At 42.3% G+C, this 12,851-nt stretch overlaps 1 protein-coding gene across 5 annotated transcripts in view; it reads right to left on the bottom strand.

The window, feature by feature from the left end:
- Nucleotides 1-12,851, bottom strand: part of SH3TC2 (SH3 domain and tetratricopeptide repeats 2) — a 70,772-nt gene that overhangs the window by 39,758 nt on the left and 18,163 nt on the right. The window contains exons 2-7 of one of the 5 annotated variants that reach the window (XM_005599310.4): nt 12,136-12,234; nt 8,504-8,631; nt 5,262-5,367; nt 3,471-3,614; nt 2,232-2,433; nt 1,359-1,432 (exon numbers count right to left, since the gene is read on the bottom strand). In XM_005599310.4, the coding sequence (XP_005599367.1) occupies nt 1,359-1,432; nt 2,232-2,433; nt 3,471-3,614; nt 5,262-5,367; nt 8,504-8,631; nt 12,136-12,234 (753 nt within the window). Of the gene's footprint in view, nt 1-1,358; nt 1,433-2,231; nt 2,455-3,470; nt 3,615-5,159; nt 5,368-8,503; nt 8,632-12,135; nt 12,235-12,851 lie in introns of all 5 variants that reach the window. The other 4 variants (XM_070233037.1, XM_070233038.1, XM_070233039.1 and 1 more) reach the window with 4 other exon arrangements.

Below are 12,851 nucleotides of genomic sequence, written 5' to 3'. Positions count from 1 at the left end.
CTCACATCCATTTCCTCAGGTCTTCCTGGGAGCCCCAAAGGGTAGAGAAGGTAACTATCAGAATCCCCTTTTCATAGATTAGAAGGTGGAGGCACGGAGAGATACAGGATTTGTCCAAGGAGCTTATGTGTGACAAAGCTTGGCCTAGAAGTGAAGCCTCTCCACTCCTGGTTGACGCTTCTTTTTCATGAATCCTGCTCTGGTTGAGATAACGACTTTTATATGCCTCAGTTTCCATATTTGCATTAGCTCCTCTACTAAAGCTACTGGATTTTTTTTTTCTGACATTTTTGGTCACGTTTCTATTGATTATATCTTCAAGATCAGCAATTCCCACTGCTCTCTGGGCTAATAACTTCAGTGTGAGAAAACTACACTAAGTGAATTACAGGCATCGTTTAGTTTAGTCCTCATGACAATACGAAGTTGGTCTCATGGTGTCATTTTACCAGTGAGGGAGTTGTAGCATAGTGAGGGCACGTGAATTGGCCAAGGTCACACTGATTTTAAGTTGTGGAGCCAGAATTTAAACCCAGAACGGACTTTACAGCCCTGTGTTCCTAACTACAAGGCCTTCCTTCCTCAGATAGCTAAAAATCTTGTTTACGATTATCGATTAGATCTGATGTCTGGGTTCCGTAATTCCCTCTATTTCCTTTTTCCGAACTGTTATTTGGGCTGAGAACTTACAAAATTGCATTTTGTGCTAGGTGTAGGGGGCCTCTAAGGATGAAGGTGAAAGGAATGTATATTCTAGATACATATAGAACATTAAAGTTCATTATCTAATAGATACTTATATACTTACATATATGTGTGTATACACATACCTACATACACAAATAGAGATTACCTAAAATGTATGCTTGTATTTACGCATATACTTATTTCTTTCATTTATTCACCAAATATTTACTGAGTACCCACTATGTGCCAGGTATTCTTGCTCTTCTTAAATCTGAAATTAATTTCACAAAACTCTAAGGGAAATTAGAAAGTGTTTTGAGTAGAGATTGAAAACATGCAGCCTGCAGGCCACATCTGGCCCACATCTGGCTTTTTTTTCACCCACATATCTTTAAATCCCCATGGTTTCCACCATTCCCTAACATCTTCCATCCAGGCCTTCATGCACCGTGCCTTCTGCCTACAGCACTCATATCTACAGCCCCCAACTGAAACCTCTCATTTCACAGGCAAGGAAGCCCACGAGGATAGATAGTAACTGGCTTCCCCAGATCCAGTCAGTAGCAGAGCAGAGACGGGAATTCACATCAACTGACTCCAAACCTGAAGATAAAATTAGGAGGCAGGGCGATATTATCGCCCTAACAATACTGTCTTCAACTCAACCATACCGATCTGGTAGGAGCCTGTCCAATCCCTCTTCCTGGAAAGGCCGCAGCTTCCTGGATAATTCTTTAGGAACCATCTGCCAATGGAAACAAGGGATTTGCAAAAATTGATTTCAAAAGATTAGAAGGATGAGCCGAATAGTCCATTAAAATAACAATGATGGTGATAATGATAAGTATTCTTGATATCACTCTTATTATAATGATGGCAGACATTTCTTGAGAATTTACTTTGTAATGGGCACTGTGAAAAGGAGACAAGGTCAGCAGGCCCGGACTGTTTTCTGGCTCTGCGATTAGTTTGTCAGTTAAATAACTAGCAAAGGATCCCTTTCCATTCTCACTGTGAGACTCTGTGCCAGAACCACACCCAGGGTCCACGGCCTGGGATAATGTTACGGTTGCTTTGTATGTTTGAGTTTACAATAGCTTCCAGCAAAGGATTTTCAAACTTTAGTGTGGAAAATATCCCCTTATGTTTAAGGGGAGCTTGAATAAATAAATGAATAAAATGCAGATTCCTGGATCCAACTCCAAGAGAGTCGGAGGAGGACCAGGGGGTCTGAACTTGCAATAAAATCCCCAGGAGAGCCTGATACAAATGGTCCCCAGTCACTACATTGAGTAACAGTGCAGTGGAGACCAGGCAGTATATTTCCTCCTAGGAACAATGTCCATCTGAAATTTAGAGTTGTCTCCAATTTCATCAAATTGTGAGAACCTGAGTGTTGAAAAAACAAAAAAAGATAAAAGCCACCCAGATTTCATTTCCTCCCTGGCACCACAGATGCCCAAATCTGCAAGCGTGCCTACGCTGTTCTGTGCAGACCTCAGTCTGCTCTGGGACCCTCTCCTAGGAGGTGGGTGGCTACTCACTGGTGGAAAGGGAGTGGCAGGGGTTCCAGGGCTGACACGGGCACCAGGCCCCGCTGACCGGTTGCCAAGGACATGCCTTCCCACTCGGATCCTCCTTCGGCTATCTTCACTGAGATTAACTCGTTCTTGTAAAGTGTCAAATACTCCCCTTCCTTCTCAGCTGGCTGAGCCACGGAGCACATGGCTCTGCAGAAGAAGTGGCCTGTAGATAATGAGAAAAGCCCTTCCAAGGAGTAGCAGGAAGTAAAAAGCGATTATCACCCAATATAACATTTCTATCCAGAGCCCAAACGCTTTCCTTCCCGGGAGTAAAGCGCACAGCTGATGGGGAGGCTCTTTCTGATCCCAGGAAAACCGGTAGCAGGAGAAAAAAGCCATCGATAGGGAATTCACTTAAAATAAGCACCAAAATTTCTGAGTAATTCATGAAAATGTGGTTTAAATGAGACTTCACCTTGAAAAAAAATGAAACAAAATCTTATGAAAATACATTTAAGAGAACTTCAATTATAATTGCAACCTCATGCTTTATCTTAGGACCAAAAAAGAATAAATTACATTGATTTGGGTGAACATAATTTCCCCAACTAAATTTTATAGTAACACGTATGAAATTCTTTCCTTCAAATGCGATTTGTGCAATGCAATCATAAGGAAAATCATTTTACAAAATACTCTATGCAAATCTGGCTCTTTCAAAGTGTCTGCAACGTCATCAGTCGTTAACTGGTTGCCTGTGGCCCTGATCAGACCCTTCTTTGTAAACAGGTTGATGGGTGCTTCGAGCAGTTCCCCAACATCGCTTTCCTGGATCTCACGAAACCCTGCAGGTTTTTCAAGGTTTGCAATTTTATGGTACAATCTAATTACATCATATGTTTATAAAAGTGATTCTCAATCTTGGATTCCCATTAGAATTATCCAGACAACTTTCAAAAAATACCAAAACCTTGGCCCCTACCTCTGGAGATTTGATTGGCCTGAGTGGAACCCTAGCATGAGCATCTTACTAAAACTCTCCAAGTGGTTCTAACATCAGATCATGAGGAAGCCTGACCAACATAGCTTTTCACATCATGTCAATGTTAAACTAAGAGAGATGTTTGCAGTAATCTTATAACAGGTGAGTTCATTCGTGAATATTTTCATGTTTGAATGGTTTTTGCCTCCCTTTGTATCCCAATTATTTCAGGGAGTCTGATAATAAGACCGGCATCCCCACCTCTACTCCATGCTCACCTTCCTGTATCAGGAGTCCCAGGTATATTGATTCCAGGTGTTTATCATCTACTGACACTTGGATCTCTGTATCCTCCACCAATCTGCTGTTGAGCCAGTACTTGTGGTCAAAGAGAAGATGCTCCAGACATGCAGATACATAGCCTAAGAAGTCAAGCCAACCAGATTCCTGAACAACATGATTTCTGCCATTAGCCGAGCACAGAAGAGGGTGAGCAAGCTCCCTCCCAGACCTCAATTCCCAACCTGACCCGAGTGAACTGGAATTAGAAGAGCATAAGAAGGATAACTGGAAAATTTCTAGAATGAACGATTCTTCTCAGCATCTGTTGAGAAATACAAGTCATTTTTAAATGATATTTACCATATCAGCACGGTATGAGTCTCCGTAAATGCATAATGACATGACCAAACCAAATAACCTTTTTCTAATATGTCCATGGAGGAATCTCCAAGATTACAACGTTGACTCTGGGGGTTCCTGGTCCCCCTTTAAAATTCTCCTGACTGCAGGTTCAATTTCCTGGACCCCTGGTGATGCAGTGGCTGGGGGTTCTCCAAGACCCCCAAAGGAGTCACAATTTACTCAAAATCCCCACTCTGACCCTCGGCCTCACCCACGCCCAGTAAGCTCTCCCTTGTTAAAACCAGACCAAAAACTATGCAAATTATAAAAGTCTAATAGTTATGTATAGTATTTTAAACATGCCTATAAATGTGAATTATTCTTATTAAAATTTTTCTTCTTTTGAGACTTCCTCTCCTTCATAAGATGCAAAAACCCCTCTTTCCAGTCTGACTCTCCCTTGTTCTGTTAGGCCTTGCGTGTCTTCCATAATTATGCTTCTCACACTTTAATGTGCACACAGATCACGTGGGGACCTTATTAAAATACACATCCTGGCTCACCAGTCTGGGTGGGGCCTGGGATTCCACTTTCCTAGCAAGCCTCACATGATGCTGATGCTGCTGGTCCACAGGGCCCACTTTAAATAGTGAGGAAGGATCTCTGATGGAGATGCGTGGTGTGGAGAGCAGAAAATCACCAAGACTACTAGAAGAGAAGTTACACCTTCTAGCCAAGAGCCATCTTGACCCACCACCCTCACACAAAGTCACTTGCTGTGCAAGTCTGCATGGTGCCCCGCATTTTCTGGGAGATGTAAAACATGCGTCGATTCAAGTCGCCTCCTCTTGCTTTGCTTGGTTTTGCTTTGCAACTGTAATTTCCCCACCGTGAGTTATTCTCCAGGGAGAGAGCAGGCGAACCATTTCCCACCACACTGGTGCTGGCTGCGCCCCAGTATCTTCCTCTACCTTCTCAAAAACCCTGCAACCTGAGGCCCCTTTAGCAGATAATTCCCCCATCTCTTTCTTCAACTCTTTTCCCAAAACATGGGATAAAGTAAAGTAACTTTACTGTTTTGAGCAGTTCCTTTGATCTGACTCAAGACAGTTTCCTTTTTTTTTATCAAAGCATCAACTTCACATCTATCTCAGTACTTTGAATTTAGTGGATGATCAATAACTGTTTGCCAGTTTTGATTGATTATCTAATAAATGTTCTCTCCCCGAACACAAAGAAGTGTTGCACATGGCATTGTAGAGTCATAGTTAATATTTGCTTTAGATTTCGTCCCAGGCAGTTTGTGATATTTCAAATTTTAACCATCCATGTTAAGGCCCCACCTCTTTTAATTGTCAGAGCCAGACCAATTCCTCAATGTCAAGTCTACGCATTGGCTGAACTGTGCAGCAGCTGCTCCCGCACCTGCCTGCTCCGCGTCGTACCTAAGTGCAGGTAGGTGGAGAACTTCCAGATTTCCTCCATGGTCTTGAAGGTGATGAGGAACTGGGCCCTCTGGGACTGGATACCCACCAACCTTGCTGAGAGGTCCTGAGCAAAGAGGACAATGAGTCAGCCTGGGCTGGCGGTGTCCTGCTAACAAGCTCACCTATGTGCAAAATGCTCCATAAGAACTTCTTTTTTAATTGATGTATAATTGACATATAACATTGTATTTGTTTTAAGTGTACAATATAATGATTTGATAAATGGATATATTGTGAAATGATCACCACACTAAGCTTAGTTAACATCCACCACCTCACATAATTACAAACTTTTTTTGTGTGATGAGAACTAAGATCTACTCTCTTACCAACTTTCAAATATGCAACACAGTATTGTTAACTATAGTCACCAGGCCGTACATTACATCTTATTTATTTATCTCATCTATCTTATAACTTATCTTATAACTAGAAGTTTGGCACTCATTGTTACATCACCAAAAAAAAAAAAGGAAACCACCTAAATGTTCATCAGTAGGAGCCTTGTTAAAATGAATTGTGGTCCATCTATACAATGGAATATTATGATATTATGCAGCCACGAAAAAGAATGACAAAGCTCTTCGTGCATTGATATAGCTTCCAAATATACACTGAAAATGGAACAACCGCAACAACAAAAAGAAAGCAGAGTTTGGAACTGTGTGTAGCAAAATCTTCCTTTTATGTAAAAGAAAAGCGTATGGGGGAGAGTGGAGGATAAATCATGGAAGGCACCTTGGAAGCAAATTTGATTGTGAATTTATGACTAATAATTATTTTTATAAAACTGGAAAACAGAAAAAAAAGCAAAGCACACACAAAAAATATTACCCACCATCCCTCCTCCTAGAGATCATCATTGTTAACACTTTCGTGTATTAACTGAATTTTTTTCCTAGACGTGAATTTCTATGTAGCTATTTTTATATAAATAGAATCACATTCCATAAATTGTTTTGTAATCTTTTGTCACTAAGAAGTATTTTGTGAATCATCTCCTTTGCCGTTAAATAATCTACATTATTTTTAATGGTTACATGTGCCATTGTTGCATTAACATAGTTAATTCTTAACGTTTCCTTATGGTTAGACATTTGAGTTGTTTTAATTTTTTTAACATCCTAAACAGTATTGTGATAAGCATCCGATACCTAAATCTTTGTACGCATCCTTGATTGTTTTGACACAAGTAATTCTAAGAAGTGTAATTGGGAATGCAAGGATAGGCACATTTTCAATCCTAAAATGCGGGAGTCAAACTGCCTTCTAGGAAGGCTACGCCAGCCTACACACTCACAAGCAGAGCACTAGGTGGCCAGCAAGCGCCCCCCCCCCACCTCTTTTTTAATACCTGAAAAAACAGGCCTGAATCACTGCCCAGACCTGGTTTTCCCCTAAAATCTTTCTCTGTTGCTTCTCCAAGCTTCTAGAGTGGACTATAACAAGGGATGATCAGAAAGTCTCTCTCCCCACAGGCCAGGTCTTGCCATCAAAGATCAACCCCTGGAACCCTGTCCTGAGGGAACCTTGCAGGGAGAAGAGGAGAATAGATGGATCCAGAGGAAGAGCTCTAGGTCAGCAAAGTCAGAATGCTGGCCATCTGCCACAGCAGGAGCCAGGAGGCCCCAGATCCGAGAAGGGGGTCTAGGTAAAAATGGATTTACAGGGAATTTACTAATTGCCAGGCACTTCACCAAGAGCTTTATGAGCCTCATTTAACTCTCGCAGTAACCCTATAAAGAGAGTACAATTACAGTACTTAATCCATTCTAAGATGCTCTTTTACCACATTTGACCATTTCTGAAATAAAAGATAAGGAAGCATGGCACATATTTGATTGGCATCATTTATTTTCTTTCTTAGAGGCACATAAAATGTTGGTGCATTTTATAATCAAATGGCATCTCCGATTTAATAGAAAATGGCCTTATCCCCGTTTTATAGTCATGGAGGCCAGGGCACAGACAGGATAAGGTGAGTGTGCTGTGGCTCCCTGACTGGATCTCAGATCCAGCTGCCTCCAGGCCTCAGCTTTGGCCCACAAGCCTCAGCCCAGCAGGTCAGCTTGCTCAACCAAACCCAGCTCTTACCCGTGACAAAAGTGACTCAAATTAACAGAAAGTCTATGGTGCCAATTAGCAGCTAGTGCCTCCAAGTTCCTGAATTCCAGAGATTAAAAAACAAAAACACTCTTCATCTACTATGTCTGGAGTACATAGCACCACCCAAACACAATGCCAAGCTCCCTACACAGACCGTCTCATTTACGCCTCCCAACAAACCAGATGCTATCCTTTTTGTTACAAGACAGACTTATAGAGCAAATGTCTCTTTTTAATTTCTATCAGATTAACGCAGAGGTTGTAAAAATAACCAGAACATATTAGTTTCTTAGGTAAAGCAATATTCTCCTTCCCCCACCACTAGTTGCAACAACTTTTAACCATTTCTGACTTAGTTCTCCTAGTAGCACCTCCTAAACTGTAAATAATTAGATCGTACTCTTCCTTGGTTCAACAATGGAAGATATTATCTACTCACTATGAAAGATGAGGAACTGGTTTATTTACTTTATTGTCTTTTCCTCCTGTCATTCTATTATTCACAGTTATTAACTTTTGATTGGTAATTTTGGTACTTAAAAAAAAGGATACTTAGTGGTTACCAGCAGCTGAGGGAAGGGGATGGAGGGGAGTTATTGTTTCGTGGGTCCAGAGTTTCAGTTTGGGGTGATGAAAAAATTCTGGAACGGATAGTGGTGATGGTCACACAACAATGTGAATGCACTTAATGTCACTGAATTGTATGTTTAAAAATGGTTAAAATTGAAAATTTTATGTTATTTATATTTTATCACAATAAAAGTCAAATTTGCCACCTTAAAAAAAAGTATACTTAGTGATTTGGATGTTGTAATGATTCCCATTCTACAGAGGTCAAGCAACGTGGAAGGTCATACAACTAATAGTGGCAGATTTGAAACAAAGACTTCTCTGACTTTGCAAATCCAGGGGTTGCCCCATTCTAAGTTCCTGCCCATTCTTCTTGAGCAAAGAATGTGTACATTTTCTTTCAGTCAGTCAGTCGTATGTTTCTTGAGGGCCTACTTTGTTCTCGGCGCTGTCCTAGGTGCTGAGGAACCTGGAGCGGACGGACACAAGGCAGGCTCAGTTTGCTCCGCTCCGCCCAAGCTCACCTTAAACAGTGCACGCACCTCCTGGTCCTCATTCTCCAGCGCCCAGAGGCGCCTCCTGGCTGCTTCCTGCAAGGGGCCGTTCACACACCTCTTGGAGCGGCTCTTCACACTGAAGGAGAGCGTCAGGTCTTAAAGAGAACAGAGAAAGATCAGGCTAGAAATGAAATAAAAGGGAAGAATTAGATAAGCCCCAGTGTTTCCCACACCCAAACCCTAAATTGGTGTCCTTAGTAGTTAGAGATTGCAGGTGATCCTAACGATTCTCGAAGAACTTTCCTTTAACTCTCCCCCCGACCGCCTGAAAAAAAAAACATGCTGAAGCCTGGAATGTTGCGGAATCCCAGGAGTTGCTGCGCTCGGATTGGTTATTCCTGCTTTGTACAGGCTTTATCCCTGCGCTGCCTGGCACAGAAGTAATGGTGTTGACACAGAACCAGCTAGGACACATATTTCCTCCTGTGGATGATTGTGAAAGTTCAGAACAAATACTAATTTATACATATTTATGGGAAAGTATTTATACGTCGAATTTATATTTAATAGATACTACATACTTTATGCATTATACAGACACAAGTACATTTTCTCTAACCTGTTTCTTTCTGATAATACATTTATTAATGTTAGGGGAATTGGTTAATGTAATGTCCATCTTTAATTTCTTCAAAATACATATTCATTCGACCAATACTGTGAGCAGAAGATATTTTAGGTGCTGAGAAACAGCAGGAAACAAAGTAGACGTGGTCCGTGTTCTCATGGAACTTGTACTCTTGGCAAGTACTCAGTTCTATGAACACAGTAATTCCAGATGGAGAAAAGTGCCATAAAGAAAATGTAACAGAGTAGAGAGACAGGTTGGTGGAGCACTTGGAGGGTGGGGCGTGCCTTCAGAGAGTGCTGTCGGGAAAGGCCACCCTGAGGAGGCTCATCATACAATTGCACTTTGCCGTGTGTCTTCCTTAGACAATAAATAGCAACCCCGTTAATAATTATCAAACAGAGTGAACCGAGAAGGCATCAGGCTGGATAATCACCAAGGTCTCTCTTCTATCCCTGACTTGCCAGGGCCTTTGCAAATTCCTGAACATGTTAGAGACAGCCCCTGTCATGCTGACCTGGGTCCACAAGGCAGCCCTGGACTCCTACCTTTAAAAGGCCTGTCTTTAACCTAAAAGTCTTGAAAATGCTATGGCTGCAGACCAGCTCCAATAAGACATGCCCAACTGACCTGACATTGGTGTGAACTTCGGGTGGAGGTTTGTTCCACTCGATTTCTCCCTGGCCTGTGTTCTAATGTCATCCAAGCCCTCCGTCTTCAGCAGTCCAGGTCCAGCCCTACGACTGTAGCCTCGCTGCACCCTGATCTCTAGGAGGAGGTGAAACCCGGGGAGGAGGAGTCACGCAGCCCCAGGCTCAAGACTTGGCTGTGCCCTTGCTTAACTGCACCACCCTGAATGGTTAATTACCTCTCTACACTTGACTTTTCTCATTAGCAAAATGGCTTTTACAGTACCTATCCCACAGGAGTTTTAAGAGGCTTACTAAATGAGCTTATGCATATAAAGCTCAGATTCAGTGCCTGGTGCATACTAATTGTTCAATAAACACATTAAGCATTAGCAGTTGCCCCTCAAAAACCCCCCACCCTCAGCCCAGTCCTCCAGCGATTACTGCTCAGGCTGCCTTCATCTTGTCGCGCCTGTAACGAACACTGACTCGAACTGATTCTGTGATTCCTTTTCATCAAGCCTGTCCTTCCAAAGCCTGATCCAAACTCCCCTCTAGAATCTCTCTCGGAATAGCCCCTGATGAATGCCAGCCCCTTCCGTGTGGTCCTCTTTGCCACCCACGTGAATCCTTGGACATGTACCTCAAAATACCAGGCTTTAAGTAAGTAAGCTGCCTTTGAGATCTCAGCCATTAAGAGCTGATACTCAGAGCAGGCCTCTGGGCCCACTGTGGAATCCTACAGTGCCACCCACATCACCAGCCGCACCAGACAGGGAATAAACTTCAAGTTCCCTCTAGTTTTAGTGTGAAGTGTATTTTATCATTTTATCAGGTTTTTACTCCTTCTGAAAACGGGTCGTTTAAGCATGATAATATATCTGATTGATTCCGTCTGTGACTCTTCCACAGAAAGGAGAGGTTGGCAGCTGGAGCTGAGTCTCCCCTTCTCACTCCGTGACCTTCCTGGAAGCAGCATCATGGTTGAAGATGCTGAAAGATGAACAAGTTCAGCCTCAGTCGGTTAAGTTTCACCTGCAGGTACCTCTGTTCATCGGCCTGCATGCGTTGATAAGGCAAATGCTGACTCCACTGTGTCCGTGAAACGACAGATGGTGAGTCAGCTTTGTGCAGGGAGAGCCCGAGCTGACAGACAGATAAGCAGATTGACACAGAAGCGAGAAACAAAGGACAAGGTTTTCCTCATTGTCAACCAAGAAGTTTGACAGAATTTGAAATTGGGAAAAGAAAGCATCTAGGATGACATCTATGCAACATCTATTTCTGTGATTTATGTTCTTTAAAACATTCATAATGTAAATTTTTCCACAAATCTATCTTGTGCATGCCAGAGAGATGTATATTTTTGGACGGCAATGGAACATCAAAGTTACAAACGAGGGCCAGGGATTGAGTCCCTTTCTCATCACATATTAACTGTGTGGCAGTGGGGAAGCCACCTCCCTCTCTTAGCCTCTGTCTGCCACCTTCAAAATGGGGACTTTTGTGCTACGTGCTAGAGGTGAGCACATGAGGATGAGAAGAATATGCGGGGGTCATTCAGCATGAGCTTGGCACACGCTTTGCCCTCAAAAATGGTCTCTGTTAGTGTACAACAGACACTGAATCTTCTACAGGGTTATCCCTGGAGTTTCTGGTACAAGGTTCAGCCCGGCTGTAGCTCTCTCTGATGACAACTCTGTCTTTGCCAGCTGCACTGAGACCTCTTAAGGGGAACCTTGTGAGAGATGTGTATTGAAAATAAGATTTTTTTCACATTAATTTCAAAATCTTTTTCTTCTTCCGAAAGATTCATACAGATGCCCTTCTGCCCAATCTCACCCCACATATTTAACTCTTCGTTCACTTATTCATTTATTTAACAAATACTTATTGAGAACCTACTATGTATAAGGTACTGTGTTAGGTACCATATAGAACACAGACATGACTTCTACATATTTATTCAACTATTCGTGTGTTTATTTACCAAATATTTTCTGAGCGCCAACTGTGTACAAATAATTCTGTTAGGTACTACGTAGAATATAATTATTCAAAAAAAACCTTGCCTTCCAGCATCTTAAAATCTAATCAATGATATACTTTCTTTGATACAGCAAATATGTACAAAGCTCCTACTATGTGCCAGCTTGTGAAAAGCTTTGAATGTGAGCCTGAGAAGGTTTAACTTAATCTTATAGGCAATGGAGAGCATCACAAGATTTGTGAGCAAGTGAGTGTCATAGTCAAGGTCATACCTACAAAGATGCATTTGGTGGTGGTGCCAAGAAGGAAAAGGAGGAGACAGCCCGCAGATGGGGGAGATGAGGAGGTTACTGCAATATTGTACGTGAAAAGTATATTTTTTTAAATAGGGTTTGTCTTGGGGGTCTGGATACCTGGAGTCATGTTCTGTAGCAGGAAACATTTTTCCTTTTCTTCAGATGAGGATATAAACTCAGTCGATGAGGTTGGATCCTTCGGAGGAGTTTCTTTACCTGGAAGAGATCAAGTGAAAGACCCTTTGTAAGAGGGCAAACAAGTTACAAGCAAGGACTTCAAGTTTTTGTCAAGTGACAATTTTTCTCCAGGGCTGGTGGCAGGCAGGAATTCTAACTATCATCATTACGTTATAATTATTCAGTACTCAACTCTTACCAAAGAACTGCCATGCGTGCTATCTCAATCCCACAGAAGCCTGAGTTTCCCCGTTTTATTAAAAAAAAACAGATTCCCACCCACAGGTCAGACTGAGTCCCACGACCTAGGACACTGAAGGTGCTCGGTATGTGTTGAGCCTGCCAGGTCATTATAGCTCCGACTATAAGATCAATGGGTGGATAATGGAAGTGCTGGAGCAGAGCAAGGGAGAGTGGCGTCATTAGGGAGCTGACAGGGGCTTGGTTGTCATGGCCCTGACATGTATGATTGTCCCCAGACTGTCATTCTGTGTGCCACTAAATAGAGTCCTATATGGAACTTTTCTCCTCCCCAGCTCTCCAAAATGTTTCTGTCTCTGCAGCTGTAGAATTGGAGTGAAAAGGAAAAGAAAGAAGATGATGGCACAGGCTGGGGTTAGGGAGAAGGCTATTTTGACAGCAGAGAGTTGAAAACA

The sequence above is a fragment of the Equus caballus genome, chromosome 14, assembly GCF_041296265.1.
Source record: "Equus caballus isolate H_3958 breed thoroughbred chromosome 14, TB-T2T, whole genome shotgun sequence".
NCBI classification, from domain to species: Eukaryota; Metazoa; Chordata; class Mammalia; order Perissodactyla; family Equidae; genus Equus; species Equus caballus.
The sequence above is the reverse complement of the archived record's forward strand: the minus strand, read 5'-3'. Positions and strand labels throughout refer to the sequence as shown.